Below are 13,306 nucleotides of genomic sequence, written 5' to 3' on the forward strand. Positions count from 1 at the left end.
CCCTGTGTTTGATACCTCGTGTGCTGCCCAGGGTGCCCACTGAAACCCACGCGTCCCAAGACAGGGGATGAAGTCCCTGCTCCTTTTGAGGCGATGGGAAAGTCAGGCTCTCCTCAGCAGCAGTCTAGAGTCAAGAAACAGGGACTTTTGCTCCTAATCTACTGCTGTCACCATGCTCCAGCCATGCCTGTATTTACACAGAATCATCGAGGCTGGAAAAGCCCCTGAAGCTCCTCCAGTCCAACCACAAACCTCACCCCGACCATTCCCAACTCCCCCAGATCCCTCAGCGCTGGGTCAACTCATTTACTAACTATTCGTAAAACAGCACAAATTCAAGTATAAATTCAGTGCAAACACAATTTATCAACTAGCCGTTAGCCACATTACACATGGACATACAAATGAGGTTTACACAGCCCAATAATATCTATTATTAATATCTACTCCCCCATGCAACCATTAAGATGAACGAACATCACCATTTCATCTATTCACTTTTAGCTGTTGTCAGTCTCGTACAGCTGTGAAGAATCTGCAAAGGCCACTTAGCAGCAATATTTGACAATTCTGCTTTATTTTGTCCAGGTTCCCTATTAAATAACACCAGTTATTTGCAAAGTGGTTTATGAAAACGTAACTATGCCATTTCTCAAACTCCCATGCCCACTCCCGACCTGCAAAAATTAATTCATCCTGTGAAAAAATAGGTGCTGCAATTGAACTGCATGATATAAAAATGTGTTTCTTTCAGAAACACACCGCCCTGTGCTTAGCCCTTCCCTGCTTTAGTTAATTTGCTCCAATTTGCCCTTCCCTGACAGAGCCATGTGTCACCGTTACCTGACTGAATTAGCAACAGCCCACAATAAGAATTTAAAAGGAAAAACTTCACAGTGCAATGAGGAGACTTTTGCACGTTGGCATAACGACAGTAGCAGAAACAAAAAACCTCTAAGAAATACCAGTAAGAACTATCAAAGGGTCTTTGGGTCTCACATGCCAGAGCTGCAGCTACAACGGTGCCCAGGCATCACATTTTGCTGATATTGAAGCTCATTAGTGGAAACACAGCTGTTTTCTCCAGGAAATTGTCAGCCTCTTGATGTAATACCGCCTTGGTGGGGGGAAGCTGTTTTAATTACCACCTGGAAAGAGACAGCAAGTGTTTACAAGTTGCAATAGGCTCTCCCCTGGGAAAGAACACAGAGCTTTCTTAACTCCTTAGTGCTGCGACCCAGGTATTTATTTACTTCAGTTTCTATTTGTGCAAAGTCTCGGAGTGGTGATGGACATGCCCAGGGACTGGCTGATAAGAGAAGCAGCACAAATGTCAGTTGATGTGAATATAAAAACTCAAGAGTTGGTCTATGCAGGATGAGGTGCTGAGCAAATCAAGCGCAGCTCGCTTGCAAGGCCTCTGCAACGCTCATTTTTAACACTCCTGCTCGGCAGCACTCCCAGCACGAAGTTATTTGTCGCTGAGCAAAACAGGGGAGGAGCACAAACACCTGACTGGGAAGCTCTGTATCAGCTAGCAGAGCAATCGCAGGCTCCAGGCACCGGAAATGCTCAGGAAAGTAAATCACCCCTCACCTACAGCTGTGTACCTGGGATACTTGTCCAAGAGCTGAAAGAGATCCGCTGGACGCATGAGGGGTTTGCTTTACCTCTGAGAATTGGGAAAAGAATGCTGAGCAAGAGCATGTTAACCAGTCCTGAGCCCAGCAAAGATGCTGTATGGAGACTGGAAACACAGGGACAGTTCTACACACCGACCTCGGTGACAGAGGGTGCGTGTCACGAGCAAGGCTGAGCAAGGGCTCTTGCAGGAGAGACACCGCCAGCCCTCGGGTGCCTTCCTCCACGTGCCCAACTGGGCAGCAAAGCAGGCAAAAGGCTTGCCTAAAAATGAGTAGCAAGAATTCAGAACTATCTAAAATTTGTCATCTAGGCTGCTCATCTAGACACCCCAAAGGAAGGCTGTGGATGCTGTCTGTAGAGAGCACTGCACGTGGGGTAAGGTATCTGTCAGAGGAGGCTGACTGCCCCCAACAACTAGTTAGTGCAGGCAACTGACTTACTACCAGTCCTGGAAGTTCTGATAAAATAAATATAATTCTTGAGGATCTCTTATTTTGATTAGGTATTCAATATGTGATTCTGATAGCAGTACTGCAAGTCTGGAGGCTCTTCAAGGTTACCCACATTAAAAAACTGAGAACATAACACAAAAAATGTAACACGGGCCCCCCCCCCAGCGAGACTTTAAATACCTTCTGAGGCTGGTGACATTGCACACCGGGGTCACCCCTTGTGAATGGCTGGTGTCCAAACAGCTACAGCCCCCCCCCCGCCAAAAAAAGAGGGGTGGTATGAAAGCTGGCCTTGCTTCTGCATCACTGCTGTGTGGCTCAAGCAAGCCAAGCACAGCTCTGGGGCAGCGCGTGTGCTGTCACAGGAATGCAAAGTGGTGTGGGAAGAAGGAGAGGGAGCCAAGCAGCTGGCTTCGATTAATCACCAGCTCTCGGGGAGGCTGGGAGGAAGACTCTGGGGGGGCGAAGAGCAGACTTCATTGGCTGTGGAGAAGGACGGCGGGGAGGTGGGTGGTGTGGGCAGGCTGCGATGTGACCTCAGAGGGTGTTGGTTGGGCACGTCGGGGAGCAGCAATGGGCGGGCGGGGGATAGCTCTGCAAATAGCATCCAGCCATTGTAGATAAATACAGTTATTTTGGTTTTGACTTCAGGACAGTCCAGGGGGAGAGCTGACAACTGTAGTTGTTATAAATACTGTTATTTCGTGGATTTTCTTATACTTATATTCTTATACATCTTCAAGTTCTCTGTTTCTTTGTAGTTAATTCACCCTCGTTTGCTCTCAGGGGCTCTGCTAGCAGTGGGAGAGCTGATGTAGCTAAACTCTTAACAGCTCCGCGTGTGGGAAAAATACTCCAGCTGCTACCAAGAGCAGTGTTTAAGACCGCGTTTTTAAGTGTGGTTTGGGAAGCACAGGTAAAACTGTACCTATGTAAGACTGCGCTCCCAGTTCTTGTCCCTTTCGCATCCAAGTGAGACCCCACCCCTGAAGGAACAGCTCTTCTCTAAGTAAATAACACCACACTTCCCTAAAGGGCTGTCTCTACCCTATGTAAATAAAATCACAGCCCCTCCAGGCCTGTCAGTGCAAGGCATTAATGAGCCTGCAAAATCGTTTCTTCTCTCATTTGGTTTGGCAGTGCAGATGCTTAAGTCTCTCAATGTGTTATTCAGAAAGTTTGGAAAATGTAAAGCATGCCTGAGAGAAATGCCAAATCCCTTAACTCATGGGGAAAAGCGTTCATATAACTTAGAGGGGGGAAAAGCATTCTCAGCGGTGTTTACTGTGTGCATTAAAACTTTCCCCTTGTTAAGAGCTGGCTATATCTGCACAAGAGCTATCTGCTAATAAACAGAAGCACCCAGACAGTAAAAACGGTGAGTTTCTGCAAAGCAAATCCCTGTGTGCAGGCCAGGAAGAGCACATCTATTTGCAACACCAAGGAAAGATGTTGCTTTTATTAGAATACTAGGAAAAATTTGTCAGAATCCATGCCAAAATGAAAGTAAAGATTTTAAATATTTTTTTTAAGGGTGTCTTAATTGAAAATCAAACCCATGGCTGTATACCAGCACTGCCCACTGACTTCAGTCCCAGCTCCACCAAGGGGAGATGGGATGGGTTATTCTTTTGGGCAGGAAGGGTTAAATTCCTCAGTGCAGTGGTGGCTTCGAGCTGGTGGTGTCTCCTCCAAAACCCTTGTACTTGGTGAGATCTGGAGGAGCCCAGGAGCAGTACAGGTAGGCTGTGATCCAAGCACAGCTTTCCACAGCAGGTCCTCACCTCTGAGGGACGGGGGTCAGCGGGAAGCACCAGCCCCAGGGAGCAGAACCGCTGGCTTTTGCCTCTTCTTCCTCCTGGTAACTTCCTCTGGTCTCACGGTGGTGGTACCGGGGTGGTCATCCCTCAACACAGTCATGCCAAGGTGATCTGCCTCGTGTGGTGCCACGTTGCCCTCGGCCGGTTCAGGGCTCTGTAGGCTGAAGTAAGGGCGTTTAACAAGAGATAAGCTACAGTGGTGCTCGGGATTTTGGTCAGCTGAGCCATCCATAACTTCAGTGTGACATCAGTAAGCGCTTGATTTCCTTACCCGTTTTTATATCTGCCTGAAAGAAGGTGATGTAAGAGCACCTTGTGAGCAATGAAAAACTGGAAGGCACCACTCCCAACATCTGCTCCAGGCAAACGTGGCCTGAGCTCAGCTTAGGCACAGAGCAGGACCTGCATCTGGCATCTCCTCCTTCCGCCGAGTGCAGCCGGGCAGGACCCCAGCAGAGACTTTGGGATTCCAGCTCCAAAGCATCTGGCTCCCTCTTGTGCTCCCCGTGTTTATGGCAGGAGAAGTCGGATGGGACAAAATCCGGCTGGTGGAACCCGCTGGAGGAGGTGGCCCCTGCTCATCACCTCCTGTCCAGCCCCAGAAGCAGAGCACCTCAGTAGCTGTTAGGCTCGACCTGACCCGACATGGATCATCTCCCTATTCTGGTATCCCTGAGCTTGACAGGAAGCATCAAACTGCTCTGGAGCACGGCTGGGGAATAGGGTGTGCAGCTCCATAGGCACTCCGTCCAGCCTGCTGCTTATAGCTCCACCAGGGATGAGTTGTGCCTGTCAGCCACAGCTTCCACCTTGGAGGAAATCCACCCTTCTCCTGCGCGATTTGGTCCATCAGCAGAGCTTCCATCTGTACGGACCGTGCTCAGCATGACATGGGTTTCCCCCTCCACGGTGTCAGCAATGAGTATGACATTTTTTCACCTGCACACCTGTAACTTTGTTTTTTCCAGTATTTTATACAGCTTCTTTTTTGGTAAAGTATTCTCTGTAGCAAGTCTTGATCCATACTGCTCCTATTACAAAGGTGGTAGCAGTAACAAGTGGGAAAATCCATGAAAAAATGGCTTTAATGCAGTGCTTCAGCAGCAGTGGTTGTTGCCATTAGAGGTAATATTTCTTCTTAACCGAGTTACTTTTAGGAGATTTCTTTAAAGGTCATTAATAGGTGTCAGGAGACAAAGAAAAGCTGTGTTAGGCGAAGCAGAAAAAGGGACTTGTTCTCCAGCAGATGTTCTGCAGCTAAGGAAAAAGTAAGTACAACCAGACCAAGCTCTGTCACTTCTGAATTGCCGTGCAGTTTTGACTCGATTTTTCTTTTTTTTTAATTATAACTAAAATTAATCATTATTTTCTTTCTCTTAGCCAAGTTGTCTGGTTATCTTCAAACTGCCTGCTGCAGAAATCAGGGAAAGCTCCTATCCTCTAATGGTAGGTGAAAATGGTCAAGTATCTACGATGCTCTTACACGAGAGGGATGGAAAAGGTCCTTTTATCAGCAACTGCAGCAGATTGGAGGGTAGAAGCCCAAAGGACAAGAAATGAGTTATTGTGAATGAAACTGGATAGAAGCCACGTATCTCATAAACACCCACCAGCCACACTAAACGCGAGGGAAGAAGCCACCACAGAAATGTTGTGCAACGGAGAAGGAATTTCCCCAGCGTCAGCTTGGCCCGGCTCTACAGCTGCTTTTCTTTCGCACAAGATGTGCAAGAAAACAGGGACATGTGTGTTTGTTTCTGGGAGCCTCCTGAGAGCCTCAGCTCCTCCGGATACACCAACTGCTAAATTCATCTCCTCTCTCCTAGTGGGAGTACATCTCCATCCGACCCCAGCAGGCTGCAGGTACTGACTCACCGACCACTCTCAGCTGGTGACTATTGTCTGTTTTCATCTGGGTTTTATTATTCTGATTCTCCAGTGTGGCTGGATGAAGACATAAGCCTAAAAGTTGTCTTTAAATTTTTTTTTTTTTTAATTTGTAGGGAAAATAAATAGCGTTACTAGCAAATAACTCATTCTTAAAGTAAGACACACGGCTCCCAAAAGTAGCAAGTACTTCTTCCTTAAGAAAATGTCACTCTGGCATCACAAACCTTCAGGAGAAGTGACAGGTCTTTTGTAGTATGTGCTTTTTTAACAAATGCACTGAGAAAGTTTCAATGCAACTCAAAGGTGGAAGAGGCAGTTTTGACAACAATTAAACCTGCAGGAAGGGCTTTTTCCATCACAGAACAACCCCCTTTCCTGCAGGAATGGAATCCATCTCTTTACATTGCATAATTAGATGCGCAGGTACAATGGGGAGGGAGGCTTTGTCCTTCTTTCCCCAGCACCAAAGCAGCGCTTTGTGTCAGTGATGGCAAAAGGACTCCAGTAAATCATTCCTCCTCCATCCACCTCCCCCATCCCCTCTGGTCAACAAGGAGATTGCTTTTGCCTCCAAACTGTACAATATTCTCCTGCCAAGGGTCATCGAATTGCCTCTCAAATCCTCAGGATTTCAGGTGACAGCAAATGGTCCTTACCCCCCTGACTGTAGTGGGGTGCTGCCAGGAACTGGGCTCAGATTCTTCTATTTGTGACCTTTTTTATTATTTTTTTAGGCTTTGTCAGTAGGACTCATGCTTCAAGTCAAAATTAGGCTTTGTATTTTTACAACATGAACTGTTACATATCCCCTTCTGGCGAAGGGCAGCAAGCGTTGGCACAGCAGTAAGGACAAATATTTTGTTGAGGTCCCATGAGCAAATTCTCTATTCAAATTAAAAGTGCAAACCTGACGCTGAGAATCCTGAGTCAGCAGCAATGGTTTAGATCTAGGAATAACATCTGATCTGGTTTCCCAGATATTTTCCAATATACACAACTACTAAATGCCTTTGTCAAGTGGAGTTTAATAGATACAGCAGTGCTTTGCTTGCCATAAAAATAACTGTGAGAATGAGCTGGCAAGTCTCTTACCAGACCTAATACTGATTTTGTTTTGTTGTGTTTATTTAAGTATTCATGGCAATGACAAAATCAGACTTTTTTTGTTAAGCATCCCTCATTTTCCATGGTATCTGCATCACAAAGGAACAAATACATGCTTAATTTCAGATGTTATTCTGCTGAAATGCTGTTTATATTTTACAGCAAGCACTAGTCTATCCTGGTGGATCACAGGTTTTTTTTTCTGTTACAGAAACCAGGTTCCTCTGTGGGGTTAAATCTTAAGGGTAGCTCGATCACAGGCCCATACGTGCCACAGCCTCTCTACTACCACTAGTAAAGTTCCTGCGCTGCCCTGCCCTTGCACTGCTACAAGGAAGCATCAAAAGTGACAAAGGTGGTGTGTTTCTGGCCAATGCTGCTGCAAATCCAACAAGAAAAAGTAGCCTTGGAAATCCAGGAGCGTAACAATAGCTACTATTTACTAATCCACCTAGGTCCCTAGTTACTAGGCACTCCATAAACACAAACCAACCAACGCAAAGCTCTTTTTGTCTAAAGAAATGACATCCTTGGTATGAGACGAGAGAGAGCAGATGGGAGAGCACCAGGAAACAATGAGACCACGCGGGCTGGCGGGTGAGAAAGGCCCCAGCGCTCGGCAGAAAAGCATTGCCAAGGACGTGGTGGCAAAGGGGAGTTCCGTGAGCGAATCGGAAGAGGAGCTGTTACAGCTGAACCAGGATTCAACAATAACATTTTATTCAAATGTCGTGCTTTCAAGATCGTCAAGTTTTTGACTGAAAATCGTTCAGGAAAAACAACTTGCTTGCCACGCCTGAATGACACCTGTACCAGCGCTGTAAATTGTTCTGTTGTCAAACTCGGCTCAAAAAAAGCGATGCTTAGCCAGTAGTAACCAGTCAGAATTCAAACTAACACCAGTGACACTGGTTTAGCAGTCTAGCCCTTAACATTTAATGAAGTGAATAGGAAATACTAATGCTGAGTCAGAAAAAAATGAGGCTCATCAGGAAAGAGAAGGGAAGACTGATCAGGACACTAGCAAAGAGCACTAATTTCATTAAAGGATTATCCTTCATGGAGGATTTTCTCTCTTACAAGGTTGAAAAACTTCCCATCGTTGCTTAAGCCCTATGGGGAGCACCCGAACAGCCCAGTGCTGGAGGTGCCTGCGCCCTGCAGGCAGCAGAGAGGGGCTCTTCCAGGGCCTGACTGTGGGCGCTGGTCTTCACCCCCCCCTCTCCAGCCCCCTTGGTGAACCTACAAGGGAACTTGGAAGAGATTAAAGACTTAATACTTTAAATACTTACTACTCCCCCCTTCCAATTCAGCAAAGTACTTAAGCTCATCATCTTCCCACTCTGACAGTGTATTTTAGCACACAGCACTGTCACTAGTTTAACTTACTTTATCTTTCATTGGCATAATTGCAACGGATAATCACTCATGACAAGAAAATGCCTAAAGCATTTCTCAGGCTTTAGGTTTGGGCTTCCAACCAAAAGTCTGGGGGCTGGTTAAAAGAACACAGACACAATATTTTGTATAACTAATTTCTTTAATGGCATTAAAAAACCTTTAAACTTTTCCTGCACATAAGACAAATGAGCTGGTGCTCTGTATGTTTTGACAAAGTATTCTGAACGCACTGATATCACAAAATAAAGGTTATTTTCTAAATTGGTTTTATAAAAAGTCTAAACTAGGATGGGCATTTGGATCCTTGTAGTGGATAGAGAAACAGATTTGTATAAACAGAATCTGATTCAAAAGTCTAAATGTTCCAAGATTTTCACATCAAAACTTTGGGTATACTTTCACATCTAAATAACACGCTGTCAAGGGATGCTGCTGATGCCGTTACAGCTGGAAAAAAACCTGTTATTGCTCCTACGAAAACAAACTCACTTATTTTCTACTGTCAACAACTTCCAATACCATCTTCTAAGATCTTTCTCAGGACATGACAAGCCTGGAAATTCAATAAGCATTTCATCCCCTCAAGTGTCAAAGCTCCGTCTCCTTCATGCACCTCCGTAAGAACTTCCTTCTGCAGATACAGGCAACAGAAAAAAGGCCACCAGTCCTGTTCAGTGGTCATCTCCTTGCACAAAGCAACAAAACTCAGCTTCAACGCAGTATTTCCTATCAGGTTGGCTCGCCCAGCTTGGTCAGTCTGACTTCTTGTGCTAATGAGAACTCTTTAAAAAAATTTCTGTCCTCATACAGTCCCTGACAGCAAGATGATCGTGCATGTGCCCGAAATGTGGCTAACCAAAGGAAAAAGGAGGCTGTACCTAGACAGAGGCTTAACTTCTTTAGTCTCTAAGCTCACGAGAGATACAGAGATCATTTGTTTTCTATTCTGAACTTAATTTGGTATTCAGGGGGAATGGGCTTGTTCACCCTGGCGTCCAGACGGCCCAGCCTGCAGTGGAAGAACTGTGACAGATCTGCGGTGAGCCAGCGGTGCACAGGTCGCACCCCCTCTGTCAAGCACAGTGTGTATACACCACAAACACTAACTTTCTACCTGCGTTGCAACAGGCTCTGAACCTTACTGCTCACCTCCTTTGTAAAATCAAAAATCTCCTGAGCATTTCCTATAACGTCAATGTGAGTATCATAAGGAATGATCAAAACAGAAGGGTAATGGGGCTTTAGACTTTTACAGGCCAACTTATATCTCCGCCTTTCATCTCTGCTGTGATCCTCAAGGTAGATCTTTTCTTTACGTAAAACTTTATGGAGTTTTATAGACTGATTTTCAATTTTCTTTTTGACTCTTAATACCTGTCCAGCATCAGACCTACTTCCAGCACTCTCAATATACACTGTAGTTATATCACCGTCAGTGATGTCAGAAATTACAACATCACCATTTACTACGAATATCCTGGGAAAAAAGTACTTCATGTAGTGATATGTATCTGTGTCAAGAATAACAACTTGTTTTTCCCCATCCACATCATGAACGGAATTACTCATCTCTGTGGTAAGTCTGTGTTGCTGTAGCCTCCTCCGTGGTCTCTGATGGGACTGACTTTCTTCCTTTTTGTCCTCCTCTGAGAGGGATTTTGCTTTCAGTAAGAGAAAGTCTCTCAGCAATTTGATTGCTGGAAATGACCCTTGAACAGAAATGTGCCCATTAGATTGCAAAGGCCCAAAGCTCAAAGCTGTGCTCTTCTTTTTAAGTTCTTGTATCAGATCTTCTAAAACAAACTGATCTTTGAAAACAGACATATTGAGGACAGACGTCACAGAGCTGAAGACCTAGAATTTTGAATTAGAAAAGTTAAGTAATGGTTAACGCAGCAATGGAAGTACAGCTAGATAACCTATGAATGAGCTTACATTTTCACAGTACCGGGTTACTTTCAGCGGGTAGTATCTGGACAGCCTCTTGTCTTCTAGCCGATGTTCATCCTTCTTTAGCACATTCTCCACAACTGAAGAGAAAGCCACACTCACTTGTTGAGCAGTAAGATAACGCCTCCTTGCCAGTCTGATAGCAGAACTCTTCACAGGTGTTTTTCTCTTGATGCTTTCCCTAACAATTTCCCATACATATGCACAGGCAATCCAATACTCTGTATTACTCAAATTGTTCAGAGAGGGGCAGAAGCCCGTCTTCTTATAACATTAACTGGCAGATTTATGCTCAAAAGCCTGACTACAAAAATTCTATCTGTTATGCACGGTATAAATTTATTCCTAAAAACAAACATAACAAATGCTTTGCCTAAAGCCTGTTCAGTCATGACTTCAATCAACAGAAATAAAATCCTAAAATTCTGACTGACTAAAGGAGAGGTGTTACTCTCCCAGTTCTATGAAATCCCAGTATCAGTAAGCAATTGAAAACTATTAGTTTTAGGGTTAGGGCTAGTTCTTTTATAGTACAGTAAGCTAAATACCTATACCTTCTTGATCTTCAAAAGTTACAAATGCAATTCCTTTTTTCCTTGTTGGATACACCACTTCTTCCACGTCTCCACCGTTATTCTTCGACATTTGGAAATGAATCGTCAGGATGTCGGCCATGACGTCGTTGTGCAGAAGGCCATCTGGAACACCAGCAATGACAACTGTCCTTGCCCATTTAGCAACCTGTCCCGTTGCCTGCACATAAGAGACACGGCACGCTGTAACCTCACGGAGCACCTGATCTCCCAGAGAGGTTACCCAGGTTACCCACATTCACCCTCAGCGCTGCAGTGACCCTCCTTCCTTTTGCACAGACAACACAAGCACCGAGTAGGTAATTAAGCAGATTGCTGAATCAGATTTCAGTGAACGCCAGACCCCCTCAGGCACCTTCACATTACTGTGCAGTAGAAAGCGGCCTCTCAAGTGTAATTCACACTCTCTCAGTATCTTTTTTTTTCTCAGAACACTGGAAATTAGAACTAAATTTAAGTTGCTCACATGAAAGGTCCAGTGTCACACCGATAAGGCTGTTTCCTCCGATTCTAACATTCAAAATTTGAAGAGAATGAAAAATTTTAATTGCATGTACCGTTCAGTAAGGATTCTCTTCAGAGTGGAGGGGTCAGATTCACACTGTCCTTACTTGTTAAATTCATGAGAGCTGGGATCTAGGGTTGTGCCCTGACTCATCTCTCTCCACTTATTAAATGGATAACCTTGTTAAATTGGAACTTAATCCCAGTCATCTGAGACTTGCAGTGCATAAAACAACTAACTACACACATGATTTTCATCAAAGCCAAACCTCCCAATGCTGCAAACATGAAACCCATCCTAAATACGATTTGCATCCACGACTTGTTAAGAAAAGCTTGTTTTCTTTCCATTGTTATTGCACAGACATAAACAGTAATATTTCACTGGGAATATCACGGCAAAATTACTGCAAAAGGTGGAACACTGAGTAAATTTTGTAACAGTTCACTGACTTTTTGGAAGAAAGAAAATAATTTAGTATGTTTGCATGGCAGCGTTCAAGAGAACGACCTGTCAATGACTTCAGAGCGACTGTACTCAAGGTCAGTCACTCCATCTACATTCTTTAGACTTCTCTTACAAAGTTTCTTCTGGGCCTGCATAAAACATTAGGGCCAGCACAGCAGTTACAAAGCCTGCAGAATGTGCTGCCGGGGGGCAAATGCCTCGTTGACATGCCTCCAAAGCCTTGCAGAAAGCCTTGCAGACCACCACCTCGGCGTTCCTGAAAGGAGCGGGGAGGCAGATTCAATGAGACTGTGCAGCCATGCAAGCTTTTAATTCATAAAGGCATGAGGCCTTCTTTTATCACCCATCAAATTTAAAGAGCCAGGAGCTTTAATTATATTAGGCAATTATTTTGGCGGTAAACGTTCGTGTGAAAGCAAGTTTCTGCACTAATGAGACAACATGAAGAGAATATAAACAGGGTGCTTCCAAGATTGACAGCGCTTTACGCAGGATTTTCTCACGCTTCACTCATCGATGCAGCCCCTGCACGAGCGGGAGTGCTCAGCTGCCAGACGGCATCTCGCACCTTGCCAGCTGGTATTTTGGAGCAACGCTCGTGCCTACTATTGGGGTTAGAAAAAAAAAACCCGTGAACATACACTTTGTTTGCGCTGAATCACTTCTCAGGCGCGTCTGCGTTCAGTGGCTGCTGCCAGAGAGAAATATGGGGCTGCGGAAGGTGCAGGCGGGTCGGGGAGAGGAGCACAGCAACGATGGTCGCTGTGGACCGCAGCATCCTCCCGAGCATTTTCACGTTTCTTGGCAAATCTGCTACATGGATCAATGCTGACAAGAGAACGGGCATGAAGACGTACCCACGGACCTCATCAGAGAGTCATCTGGGTTGGAAAAGATCGTGAAGATCTTGTCCAACCATTAATCATCGGTTCTTGCTGTTATTAAATAAATGGAAATATTAATATAGTGAGAGGGAAATCAGAGCTGTAGCTACCACAAACTGGAGGGCCGGGGCAGCAGGGCGCGGCGGACGGTGGTGTTGTGCGAGCATCCAGTATTTCTTCCGTGCGGGAGCCCAGCATGGGCCCGCCACGATTCACCCCTTCCCTTCATGCCGCCGTTATTTTCAAGCCCCTGAGGCTTTTAACAAGCGGGGCAGGAACAGGCCGCTCTTTCCACCCCGCCTGGCGGGACCAGGCCGCAGGCCCCGGAGCGCCGCTGTCAGGGCTCCGGAGGCGGGAAGACCCGGGAGCGCCGTTGTCAGGGCTCCGGAGGCGGGAAGGCCCCGGGCTCGCCCCCGGCCTCACGGCAGCGGCCCCCGCCCTTTCCCCGAAACCTCCCGGCCCTTCCCCTGGGAGGGACGCGGCCCTCCCGCCGGCACGGTTCGGCAGCGCTCCCCCCTCCCGGCCCTTCCCGCCGCCCTCCGCAGGGACTTGCCATGGCCGTCGCTCCGCCGAGGTGGGGCTCCCGCCGGCGGCC

The 13,306-nt window shown here is 46.0% G+C and overlaps 1 protein-coding gene across 2 annotated transcripts; it reads right to left on the minus strand.

Annotated features, from left to right (window-relative positions):
* Positions 1–8,443: 8,443 nt before the first annotated feature.
* Positions 8,444–13,300, minus strand: RBM43 (RNA binding motif protein 43). Of its 2 annotated transcripts, XM_026853055.1 has the most exons (4): positions 13,265–13,300; positions 10,816–11,014; positions 10,247–10,341; positions 8,444–10,165 (listed from the first exon to the last, which is right to left on the minus strand). In XM_026853055.1, exons 1-4 carry the CDS (start codon positions 13,265–13,267, stop codon positions 9,422–9,424), a joined length of 1,041 nt encoding a protein of 346 aa, XP_026708856.1. In that variant the 5' UTR covers positions 13,268–13,300; the 3' UTR covers positions 8,444–9,421. The 2 variants fall into 2 exon arrangements, with proteins under 2 accessions (XP_026708856.1, XP_026708855.1); XM_026853054.1 differs by lacking the exon at positions 13,265–13,300 and having other exon boundaries at positions 10,816–12,031.
* Between the last annotated feature and the right edge of the window lie 6 nt (positions 13,301–13,306).

This window comes from Athene cunicularia (assembly GCF_003259725.1).
Source record: "Athene cunicularia isolate RWA chromosome 7 unlocalized genomic scaffold, athCun1 chr7_part1, whole genome shotgun sequence".
Classification (NCBI taxonomy): Eukaryota; Metazoa; Chordata; class Aves; order Strigiformes; family Strigidae; genus Athene; species Athene cunicularia.